The sequence below is a fragment of the Madurella fahalii genome (assembly GCF_045866475.1).
Source record: "Madurella fahalii IFM 68171 DNA, scaffold_6, whole genome shotgun sequence".
NCBI lineage: Eukaryota > Fungi > Ascomycota > Sordariomycetes > Sordariales > Madurella > Madurella fahalii.
In genome coordinates, this window is record NW_027263976.1 from 2,893,835 (window position 1) to 2,906,158 (window position 12,324).

General features: G+C 55.0%; 4 protein-coding genes across 4 annotated transcripts; 2 read left to right on the top strand and 2 right to left on the bottom strand.

The window, feature by feature from the left end:
- Positions 1-132: 132 nt before the first annotated feature.
- On the top strand, positions 133-1,126 carry PRE6 (Proteasome subunit alpha type-4; the record flags this gene model as incomplete). The annotated part of the gene is made up of 4 exons (XM_071066313.1): positions 133-163; positions 227-233; positions 287-727; positions 796-1,126. The coding sequence occupies 4 exons, from the start codon at positions 133-135 to the stop codon at positions 1,124-1,126; spliced, it is 810 nt and encodes a 269-aa protein (XP_070922414.1).
- A 393-nt stretch (positions 1,127-1,519) lies between these two features.
- On the bottom strand, positions 1,520-2,034 carry MFIFM68171_10895 (uncharacterized protein; the record flags this gene model as incomplete). Its single annotated transcript, XM_071066314.1, has 3 exons — positions 1,520-1,839; positions 1,906-1,949; positions 2,030-2,034. 3 exons carry the CDS (start codon positions 2,032-2,034, stop codon positions 1,520-1,522), a joined length of 369 nt encoding a protein of 122 aa, XP_070922415.1.
- A 517-nt stretch (positions 2,035-2,551) lies between these two features.
- SSL2 (DNA repair helicase RAD25) lies at positions 2,552-5,116 on the top strand (the record flags this gene model as incomplete). The annotated part of the gene is made up of 1 exon (XM_071066315.1): positions 2,552-5,116. One exon carries the CDS (start codon positions 2,552-2,554, stop codon positions 5,114-5,116), a length of 2,565 nt encoding a protein of 854 aa, XP_070922416.1.
- A 1,020-nt stretch (positions 5,117-6,136) lies between these two features.
- Positions 6,137-8,875, bottom strand: TRK1 (low affinity potassium transporter; the record flags this gene model as incomplete). Its single annotated transcript, XM_071066316.1, has 2 exons — positions 6,137-8,724; positions 8,779-8,875. 2 exons carry the CDS (start codon positions 8,873-8,875, stop codon positions 6,137-6,139), a joined length of 2,685 nt encoding a protein of 894 aa, XP_070922417.1.
- Positions 8,876-12,324: the final 3,449 nt, after the last annotated feature.

Here is a 12,324-nt window from a genome sequence, read left to right on the forward strand (position 1 = left end):
ACGCCAACGGCGATCGGATACGAGCGACTACACCACCCTTTCCCCCCCACCACTGCTCCCCGACGACCAGTTTCCTCTTCCGACGGCCAATAACTGTCCAGAAAACTGTGCGACAATTCATACCCGGCAATCATGGCTTCGGGATACGACAGAGCTCTCTCGGGTGAGTTATCTCGGCCTGGTACGCGTAGCTCCGCACCTGTCGCTAACTAAAGCTCGTCTTCAGTTTTCAGGTCCGTCCAAGTCGCGAAGCTAAACACGCTAATAATACACTGACTCGCTGCAGTCCCGATGGGCATGTGTTCCAGGTTGAATACGCGGGTGAGGCTGTCAAGAGGGGCACCTGCGCCGTGGGTGTCAAAGGCAAAGATGTGGTCGTCCTCGGGTGCGAGAAGCGATCGGCTATGAAGTTACAGGACACGCGCATCACGCCATCCAAGATCGGTCTCATTGATACCCACGTGTGCCTCGCATTCGCCGGCCTCAACGCAGACGCCCGCATCCTGGTGGACAAGGCGCGGTTAGAAGCCCAGTCGCATCGTCTCAACCTCGAGGACCCCGTCACCATCGAGTACATCACCAAGTATGTCGCCGGCGTGCAGCAGCGGTACACGCAGAGCGGCGGCGTCCGGCCCTTCGGTATCAGCACCCTAATCGTCGGCTTTGACAAGGGCAACCAGGTGCCTAGGCTCTACCAGACGGAACCCTCGGGCATCTACTCTGCATGGTGCGCTCCCCACTACACAGGATAGGTGCGCTCGGGCCGTTCGGGCACACGACTGACATTCGAGACAGGAAAGCAAACGCCATCGGCCGCTCTAGCAAGACAGTGCGCGAGTTCCTGGAGCGGAACTACAAGGAGGACATGGACCGTGAGGCGACGGTGCGGCTGGCCATCAAGTCGCTGTTGGAGGTGGTGCAGACCGGCGCCAAGAATATCGAGATCGCCATCATGGCGCCTGGCAAGCCTATCGAAATGCTTCCCGTCGAGGATATTGAGAGCTATGTCAAGAACATTGAGCAGGAGAAGCAGGAGGAGGCGGCCAAGAAGAAGACGGGCAGGACCCCCGGAACAGGAACCGCTACTATATTGACGAGGAGCCAGGACGAGTCTGGTGACCAGTAAAAACCCCGATATGACTAGGGGAAACCCAAGTTAGGGCCTTAAAGTCGCCGTGAGATAGACAAACGGCACGATATGCCCACGCTGTTGCTGCTTTGCCGCCTTCAAGCGCAAGACTCCTACTTTGTACGACCATACCATAGATGCGATCACGGCAGAAGATGCACATGATTTTCTTTTCTCGTGAGCTTGGACACACATCCTCGACTCCCGTCTAGATGCTCTCCGTCCCCCATCCGGGTATCTTTCTATAAATTCCATCGCTATGCCATTTTCCCCTTCCCCCCTTCTCCCCTTCCCCCCTTCTCCCCTTCCCCCCTTCTCCCCTTCTCCCCTTCCCCCCTTCTCCCCTTCTCCCCTTCTCCCCTTCCACCCCCTCCCGCATCCTTACACGACTCAACCCAACTTGTCGGCATCCGCGTCCGGATCAAACACGGTCCTCCGGTCCTCGGCCTTGACGCGCTCGTCCTTGATCATGCGGCTGTCAACCCGGGCGTCTGCGCCCTCGACCGTAATCGCCGCCTTGGGCGTCAAAGCCTCGAGCACGAAGTGGTTGTCGCAGTGCGGGCAGTACTCGTCGGCCTCCTCAAATTCTTGGGCGTCCTTGCGGAAGCACTTTTTGCACTTTTTGCAGGCGAACGTCATCTCGAACCGCTGCAGGAGCGGGTGGTCCTCTTGTTCTTGGTGGCACTCGACGCAGTCGAACCATTTGCGGCCTGGGGGTCTGTTGTTAAATTGGTGGTTACGAGTTTGGGGGTACACAGAGAGGGATAGTGGCGTACAGCATGGCGAGCGGATCGATACTTGGGCGTTGAGGATGTGTTTGCTGAGAGGGTTGGTTAGGTCTGGGTTGTCACGAGGACGGAGGGGCTCGCTTTCTTGCTTGGGGTTTTCATGGCGACGTACCACATTTTGGACGGTGAAATCTTGTTCCTGGAGTGTTGCTATCAAGGTCTACAGTCAAGGAACGAGAAGCTAGCCGAGAACTGTCCCGCGTAGTGGTAAAGCGTCTTTCTCGCAAGATAGCGGCTACGGTTCTTCTCGGCCGAGATCAGCCGCACAAGCGCCACTGGGTTGCTTTGGCTTCCCCACTGAGCGGGGATTTCAGGTAGCGGGGCATGTACTGTGGTGTATCCGTACGCTAGTATAGACCGCTGTCTCGGCTCCAAGTCGCTTGCACAAAAGCTGAGACCTTGTCTTATTAGTAATCTGACTGCCCCGGAATTCCGGGTAGTGCCTAGAACCAGCTTACGTACTGTATGGTTCGCACCGGCGGCCAATCTTCCGTTCTTCCAAACTTCATCCTTGCCGTCACTTCTGTGGGTTGTCAATTCCTTTGACGGCGTCGGGCATCAACATCGTCGAGGTCAATCTTCTTCACTTCCGGCACTGGCCATCAGTGACGGACATTCAGAAGAAACAGCGACGATGCCCCCGAAGCGAAAGGCGCCATCGGCGCAGACGGGCGTAGCGAAGGCGGGGCGAACCTCTGCCATGTCCACTCCCGGCCCGGCGACGCCACGCAGTCTCGACAGCGAAGTCATGTCAGATGCTGACGACGTTGACGAAGACGTTACCGAGGCCCAGAGGGAGCGCGAGGCGATGATGGGCAAGGAGGCTGACGAATTCGTGAACAAGTTCGCTCTCGGGAAGCGGATGCAGAGCCAAAGTGACGACAAAGGAAAGGAACTGAAGCGTTACGATGCAGCCACTCCGTTTTTCCGGAAGCGTGACTTCTCTCACCTCCCTCTCAAGCCCGACCACCAGAATTACCCGTTGTGGATAGACCCAGAGAACTACACCATCATCCTCGAGCGTTTCCACCCCAAGGCCCCCGGGGCAACCGACTTCCTCATCACCATTGCCGAGCCGAGATCCCGTCCGACGTTTCTCCATGAGTACGTTCTGACGATGCACAGCCTCTATGCGGCGGTATCCGTGGGTCTCCGGCCGAAGGACATCATAGATACGCTGGAACGGTTCTTGAAGACGCCTCTGCCTGCGGCCGTTCGCAAGTCCATCGACGACTGCACCAAGAGCTACGGCAAGGTTAAGCTGGTCCTGAAGAAGAACAAATATTTCGTAGAGAGCGTGGATGCCAAGGTACTGCAGATGCTGCTTAAGGACGAGGTGATAGGCGGCCTTCGTGTTCACGGGTCTGACGGCTTCACGACCAGCTATGCGCCCACCATGGGCGGGCTCGTCATTCCGGGCACGCAGAACGCGGCCGGCGTCCACCAAGCAAACCTGAAACAACCAGACAAGAAGGCCGACGAGCAAGGCGGCACCGCCAACGAAGGTGACCTCTTTGCCACGCTGAATGAAGAAGACGATGACGAGGATAAAGAAGCTGTCCATGCGTTTGAAATCTCGGACAACTCGGTTGAGATCGTCCAGAAGCGCTGCCTTGACATTGGCTTTCCCATCCTGGAAGAATATGACTTCAGGAATGACGACGTAAATCCGAATCTTGAGATTGACCTCCGCCCCAACACACAAATCCGGCCGTACCAAGAAAAGAGCCTGAGCAAGATGTTCGGCAACGGCCGGGCCAAGAGCGGTATCATCGTCCTGCCGTGCGGCGCCGGCAAGACGTTAGTTGGTATCACGGCCGCCTGCACAATCAAGAAAGGCGTCATCGTACTGTGTACCAGTTCCATGTCTGTCCAGCAGTGGCGCCAGGAATTCCTCAAGTGGTCTAACATTAACCCGGACGACATCGCCATCTTTACGGCCGAGAGCAAGAACAAGTTCTCTGGCAGTACGGGCATCATCGTCACCACCTACTCCATGGTCACCAACAGCCGGGAGCGCTCGCACGATTCCAAGAAGATGATGGACTTCCTGAGAGGGCGGGAATGGGGTCTGATGCTCCTGGACGAGGTGCACGTTGTCCCTGCCGAAATGTTCAGGCGGGTCATATCCTCCATCAAGTCGCACTCTAAGCTCGGTTTAACGGCAACGCTCCTGAGAGAGGACGACAAGATCTCGCACCTCAACTTCCTTATCGGGCCCAAGCTTTACGAAGCCAACTGGATGGAATTATCACAGCAAGGCCACATCGCCAAGGTGCAGTGCGCGGAGGTCTGGTGCCCGATGCCGACAGAATTCTACGACGAATATCTGCGGGCGGACGCACGTATGAAGCGGACGCTATACGCTATGAACCCGCGCAAGTTCCAGGCATGCCAGTATCTCATCAACTACCACGAGAAGCGCGGCGATAAGATCATTGTCTTTTCAGACGAGTTGTATTCCCTCAAGCAGTACGCACTCAAGCTGAAAAAAGTTTTCATCTACGGTGGCACCAGCCAGACAGAACGGATGCACGTCCTCGAGAACTTTCAGCACAACCCAGACGTAAACACGCTCTTCTTGTCCAAGATTGGCGATACGTCTTTGGACTTGCCCGAGGCTACCGTCCTCATCCAGATCTCGTCCCACTTCGGCTCGCGTCGTCAGGAAGCCCAACGCCTAGGCCGCATCCTCCGGGCCAAGCGCCGCAACGACGAGGGCTTCAACGCCTTCTTCTACTCGCTCGTCTCCAAAGACACGCAGGAGATGTACTACTCCTCCAAGCGCCAAGCCTTCCTCGTTGATCAGGGCTACGCGTTCAAGGTGATCACGCAGCTCGCCAACATCGAGCAGACCCCGGACCTAGCCTTCGCCACGCCCCAGGAATGCCGGGAACTCCTCCAGCGGACGCTCGTGGACAATGACAAGGGCGTCGAGGAGGACGTCGAGACGGACGACCTCTTTGGCAGGCCCGGTGGGGGCGGCGGTCGCAAGAAGAAGGGCAACGGCGTGCGCCGCACAGCGGGTACGCTAGGGGAGCTCAGCGGTGGGCAAGACATGGCCTACATTGAGCAGAACAAGGCGGCCAACAAGGCGCTCAAGAAGCCCAAGAAGGGTGAGGGCCAGAGCGCCTTCTTCAAGAAGATTCAGCGCGAGAAGGACAAGGCTAGACAGGCGGCGCGGGCGGCGGGCAAGTGAAGCTTTTGTGGGAGGGGATAACTACTACTTGTTTTGGGGGTTTGTTTATATGTATCACGAGTTTGATTTGGGAATGGATGATTGGATGGGTCGGCGTTGATAGACTGGGACTACTACCGGGACTGCCCCAAACACATTCCACAAGCCACACGGCGCTATGAAGTTTCCACGAGAATGTCATAGACACCCTATCTGCCATGATCCCTGTTAGCGACTTGTTTGGGGTGCTGAGAATCACGATGCTCCAAGGACTGCAGCTACAGCAAGTAGTCATTTTGCACATCATTCCGCCCTGTTCTCTCTTTCTCTATCGCCATCGTCGATACACCCCGTATTTCGATTACTGTTTCCGATCTTCTTTTTCTGGACCAATGCTTACCTTGGGATTTGATTTACAATTGCCGCACAAATCGGACCGGTAATTTTAAAGCCTGTTCCCATCTGGTCCGACTGTCACAAGTTGTATCCTCTTGCCAACAGCCGTAGTAGATTAGGAGTGAGTAATCACCAGTAACTAGGTCTTTACGCGCATTACAATATTCTAAAAACGATGGACCTCCCTACAGCGATACCTGCCTGACGTCGTTGTGGTCGTCGTAACGAGCGACAATACCCATCAAAGTTTGCCGAACAACGCCTGTCCCCTTCTTCCCCGTGGGGGAATGTATTGTGCGTCGTGTCTAGCAGCAACTTCCCTCCCCCCTTTTAGTCTTTTTCTATGCCGAACGCCCATACTCCGATGCCAAATGTATCCCAGTGCCCGACGTTCGTGCTCTATGGTGTTTACTAGATGCTCAAGTGCTTCGGCCCATGCCAAGCTCCGTTACCGAAAAGAAAATAGAAAAGGAGCGCTGCCTGTCCCAGTTTTGTGATAACCTGTTCTGCCTTGGCCAGAAACCCAGTCCAGAGTGCAGTGGTCCTCTGCGAACCAGACGCTGGCTCAAGACACTGCCAAATGATAAACACTGCGCCTCACAAAGCTAAAAGTTCCACCGCCGGAAAGTTGTTGATCGCACCCAACTACTTCCCGTTGTCATTAGAAGAGCGCGGCCGAGGCGAAGCGAAGAAGTCGAATCTCCTCGTGATACCGGGCTCCGTTCGCCGTGAGCTGACTCTAGTTGCGTATGGCTCTGAGTCTTCCCCGCCGGGATCCGTGGATCTCCTATGGATCTCTACCATCGCTGGCTCGTGAGGGACAGCCGGTCCGGGGTGCAGCAGTGAGGTCAAAATATTGCCATGATCACCACTCAGGCTCTTATGTCGTTTCAGACTGGCGGCGCGAGGACCACCGGTGGCACCAGACGCATGCGAAAGCTGTTTTGCCATTCTCGCATCTGCGTCGGCAGCATCCTTGGCGTTGAGCGATTCGCTGGGAAGCAGAATAGCACGATCCAGGCCGTATGGAAGACCACGGTGCCTGCCACGAATCATCATAGCAATGAGGACCAGTTTCCCGATTACGCTGAACTGGGAGCACAGCGACATGTTGACCGTGGGATAACCTAGGCTCAGCCCGACGGTGCCGTAGGCACTGACAACCTCGAAGAGAACGGCAAACATGGGGAAGTCGTTGGCCATGAGGCGTGGGCCCTCTGTGATTGAAATGATGAAAAATCCCACGAAGATGTACCACAAATCGAACGATAGCTGCCTCCTTAAATGGGCCCCGACGTAGGATAGATCGGTGTTGCTTGCCTGCTCCTCAATATCCTGTTGGCTGTATATACCTAGCGCCTTCTCTTCGTACACGTTCGTCCGGCGGACGGAGATGGCGATCGGGAAGACGGAGATGTACATCATAATCATGTACGAGACTTGGACGGCAGGATGGAGGAGCGCGAGATTTATACACGAGAAGCCTGCCGTTCTGGTAGAAACTGCTACGAAGATGCCGTTCAAGATCTTGATGCCGGCCGGCAAGTCGACTACCGGTCCGCTCCCAAGGTCGAGAACGATGAAAAACAGGACATCAACGCCGTTGAGGATGATGAGTAGCCAAAAGAGCCACCAGGTAGCGCCAGAAGGGAAGAGCAAGGTGAAGCAGCGACGAGGGTGGTCGAGCAAAAACTGCAGCTCTTCGTAGACGCCAGTGCCGACGGGCACGAGGTAAGAAGCGACCCAGATGATGAAGCGAAGCATGACGGGGAACCCGGTATTCCCGATGACAATGAGAAAGCTCATCAACAGCAGCGGCCACGGGGCCGTATTAAACGAGTTCATGCTGTCCGGGGTCAGGGTGAAACCCAGGTCCATGAAGGCCGAATTGGCTGTGAAGAAAGCCCACCAAGTCCTGCTCTGGCCCGCCTCGTCAACGACCTGGCCGTAGGTGTCCACATTCAGGATCCAAGGTAGCATGCCTATAACTCCGATGGCGGAGAAGATCCAGAAATAGCCTGCCAGAATCAGAGCGAGCGTCTTTAGAGACCTGTACTCGATGCCTCCAAGCTCTTCTCTCTGCTCCTCTGACAGGTCGGGAAAAGCCGAGTTTCGTCCAATGGTGGGCTCCCAGCTGAGATAGGGCGTGCCCTCGACCTTGTCCCTCGTGAACACACTACGTATCGTCTGGAACGATTGGCGTCGCTTATGGAATTTTGAAGGGCCAGTACCCGGCTCATCCTCCTTGCTGTGTGGTTTCTTGTTGCGGCGAGTCAGGAATCCGGGTTTCCGAATCTTGAGGAACGAGAAAGCGTGCACGGCCGCCCTAACGTCGTCAACAATATCGTCCGACTCGGTTGTCTGAAGCTTGTGGCGGTCGGGCTCTTCTATTGTGATGGCCTGGTGGCGGCTGTCAGCACGGTGTAGCTGGGGCTCACCGTTGATGGCCAAGCCCAATCCGTCGGCGCGGGGCGAAAGCAGCTCCGATTCCTCGGCACATGCCGCCTCGACTGGTTCCGGACGCACGCCGCGTTCGGCATCCCTCGGGTTCGGGATTCTCAGCACCTCATCGTCCGCGTTCCGTTGTCGTTCCAAGATGGCAATGTGTTCTTGGTCTGATCGCGACGGAGGCAGCTTGAGCGCGTCCTCGCCCAAGCCATCGCTCTTGGTGACGGTGCGAGCAAATTTAATCTCGGGCTTGCGGGACTCTGGTGACGCAACGGCACTACCCGGCAAGGATTGGCTCGTAGGTTCGGCTCTGAGCGTAGGTCTCGCCTGGCCCGGGCCCGCCTGGTCCGGGGCCATCTGGACTTCTAGCAGGGTGCCATCGTTCGTGATGCGCGATCTGGCGCCATTGAGCATAACGGTGATCTTCCGGCCATTGACACCCTTCTCGACATCGTCGATGTCGGGGTTTGCCTTGGCCTTGGACCTGGAGATGGTGCCTCTCCTCAGGCGAGATTCGTGGACAACGTGCTGGAAGCGCTTCTCGAACCAGTAGAGACGGAGGAAGACGACGAATGAGTGAACGGTGATGGGATTCGCCATCATCGACCACAGGTAGAGGATAATTTGCTGGAAGGTGTTGAGCTGCTTGACATCGACTGTGTTTAGGCCGGCCTGGGTGCTGGCCCCGCTGGCGAAGAAGAGGGCATCGATGTATGCTACGTTCCCACGGCCAACACCGTAGATGATGACAGATCCAAGCAGGGTTAGGCCGACGATCCAGAAATCTGGCTGGAGTTAGCAGGGTATTGCGAACGACGCTCTAACGGCATGACACTCACAGTGCGCGGTGATAAAGTTAAAGTGGGGTGTCTTGGACATAAATGACGGACGCAGCGCCTTGATCTGCCCCACGAGCAGATGCTTGAAGCGTTCCATTGCGAATGGTTGTGATATATTGAGCGACGCAGCAAAATATGATGAGATTTGCCAATTTAGTATCCGAAAAGCAAACAACCAATCGACGGGGTGCTTGTCCAAGAAGCCGCAAAATCCAAACAGCTTGCAGAGCAGGACTCAGCTGTCTATGCGACCCGTGGCCGGCATGGTGTAGCGAGATGGAGATGGAGAAGGCGAAAGAAGCAGGAGAAGCTTCCGATCGAGGATTGCGGGACGTCTTGTCCGCCGACGGCTGTCAGCCAGAGTGAGAGCTCAGCCCGAAGCTGCCACAAACGCAAAATCAGATGTCAATCTAGAGAATAGAAAGTGGGAAGAGGTCGGCGAGTTTGAAGGGTGGATTTTCGTCGCCAAGGCAGTCAATCACGGGTCATCAACCAGGGAGGCGCAGCAGCGTTCTTTACTGCACTCGGACGCCAGCCAAGAGCGACGCCAAGAAACTAAGGACCACCTGCAGGAGACGTTTCCCTCAGAGGTTTTGGCTCGTGCACTACCGAGGCCATTTCAACTGCTTTCAATCATTTTACCGCGCTAGCGACTTGCACGATATCCGCCATCAAACCCCCGGAAACCACTTCAGATTTTCCCACAAGACGCGAATTGAAGATATTTCCTTTCTTACTGAAGTTTTTATCTTAATCAAAAGCGATATAGAGTCCCCTTTCATTATTTTTAAAAGGTAGCTTGGATGTCGCAATAGAGTACTGTTCTTCAATATATATGTTCCACCCTTCGATCGCCCTGCAAAAGTAGTGCTGGGTGGTCTGTGTAATACCCTTCAATACGGATAGCACCGTACTGTGTACGGAGGGAAAACCCCTCCCCCACCTGCAAAGGGACGCGCCAAGAGTCTTGGACCCGGGTGTTGGCTGGACTGAAGCGGGTCCATGGTGTAATCCCTGCGAGACGATCCTCCTCTCTGGGACATACACTTACCTTGGAAGACACGTGGGGGGTTCCAACAACTTCTGAGGACAACCAGACTGAAATGGCTTGTCCAGATTGCTACGTTACTCTGCCGGCCGCCTGGTCCTGCAGGAAAACATGCATCGGACAGTCAGGTCCGGAGCAAATATCGAAATATCAGAGCATCCGCCCTCTCCTCTGCAGCGCCTTCACCGCCTCCGAGGGATTTGCCCAGAGAGAATCGGCAAGGGACTGCGAACCAACCGAGAATCCCTCAAGTTCTTGGATCTCAGATGCTGACAAGAGATCCTCGAGACGGTTCGAACCAAGGATTGCACCAGCGGCATGCAGCGATCAGTAGCCATCGTGCGGCACGATTACGCGCGGGATGGCGAGAAGGAACGGGCAGTGTGCTGAAATACGTAGTTATGTTTAGCAAACTCGAAACAAACGACTCAGGAAACAAGGGGTCCAAAGGATGCTGATGTTGCCAAGCCTTGCCCAAATGCCGAGAATTGGCGCAGCAGGAGCCAACCAGATGGCAGCCGACCAACAAGGTGCTGCAGCTAGTGTGCACTTAAGCTAAAAGAGAAGAACCGGTGCGTATCCATGCACCGGAATTTGCCGATGACTTTCGCATGCTACACTTACCGGCACTGCCCGCTGCATCCGCGCTTAGGGTTAACTCATCCCCTGGGAACAAAAAGCGAAAGAGGGGAGGAAGCGGTCAAGTGAGAAAATAGATGAAGGAACCGGCTTAGACGGCCCTACGATGTACTGTCCAATACATGCATATGCATGCACACTGCTGGCATGCATCGATGGCTCATTTTTCTGCCCTCTTTTTCTCCCGCCGGTGGTTCCCGAGACACGAGTCTCAATCAATTCGGTGACTGTCTCGGACACCGTACCCCTCAGTAGGAAAGTTAAGCTAAAACACCTTCCGTTACTCCAGACATGCGGAGCTGTGTTAGGCGGATGTCCTCGCTTGGATCTTCTAAAGCATAGGAGATGACTAACTTGTAGTAATTAAAAGCTAGGCGGTACTCACATGCTGTTATCACCGTTGGATTTACAGAGACGAATGTAGACACCATAGAATGTTACCCTAGCCTCTTTCAGTGTCACTGGCAGCCCATAGTCCTGGACGCTTTGGCCGGCGGGAGGTTGGAACGGTCGGCTCTTGGAGATTTGAGGGGACTTCCCCATAAGCACTGAGCACTGAACCAGTTGGCTCTCGGCACGATTAAGGAAACGGATGCCTAGCAGCCATCGACCGTCATCTACATTTTCTGCAGGATTTCGCGGAGAGTAGTAAGGAGGTACCCCAGACGGTAACTTCTAAGATGGAAGAAACCCGAGACACGGTCCGCAGTGGACCAAACATGCCACATTGCGCACAGGGTGAAAGCCTCTTTGCTGCAACCGGTTGGGCTGCCCTGGAGTCGATCAGAGACACGGTAGGCGAGGGTGAGGAAGAAGAGGAAGTGCTGAGCAACCGCTCGTCCACAGCCGTTGAGAGCCTAACTTCGCCGCCGGTAGAGCATGACGATCACGGCCTTTACTATCCTTCAAAGGAAGAGCCTGATCAGGTACGAGACAATATCACACCCGTCTGAAAACATCTAGTTGACGACTGTTCCCCTAGCGTCGGAGCCATCCGTTTAAGCTATAGAACCGGGCCGTTTCCTAAGGCTATAAACGCTTTGGAAGACAGCGCGAACGACGAGCGAAGTCCCATGCGTGCGTTCAACGATCTCGGGCTCAGCCGCCCATGGCAATGGACGTGAGTACATTTCCAGTCTAGCCTGTCCTCCTAATGTTACCGTTTACCGCGACGCCAGACACAAAGCCACGCTCGACTCAACCTCTGTTTGGATCGAGTCTAAGCATCTTGGCCCTCAGCTATTCTTGCGGACAGCTTTGAGTTCTCGGCTCTGCCAGGATTTTTCCGAGACCAACACTTAAGTACACATCTCCGCAATGCAGCGAAGCTATATATCTCCCGGCAACTAGCTACCTTCCTTGAGAGACCCGTGCTTGATCTTCTCCGGAATGGCTGCGCCAGGGAACAAGCCGAGATAGTTGCATCCATTATGATAGAATGCGAGGTTCTCTCTGCGGACTTGAACACCGCCATCGTGATGTTTTGTAATGTGGCCAAAGAGCACCACGCGAAATACCAGACTCTCGCGCAAATGTGGACGGTATTGGAAGCTCTGCTGCAGAAAATGGAAGGCCAATGGCTTCCGCTCCAGGTGCTTGATAACCTGCCTAGATACGTTTCCTCGGACAGCAACGGGAACAGAGAGCCGCCCATCTTTTATACTTATGTTGTAGACGTTATCAACATATACAAAGAAGAGATGATTGGAGAGCTGGATCAGGAGACGCGCTCGCTTCTCCAGAAGCCTCGAAACAGTCTGCAACCAGCTGCTTGCCCTTCGCTATACGAATGAGACGTGTATCAGGAGCGGCCGCGGACCCAGTATTGTGTGGTGTAACCATAGCATATTCCTAGACTT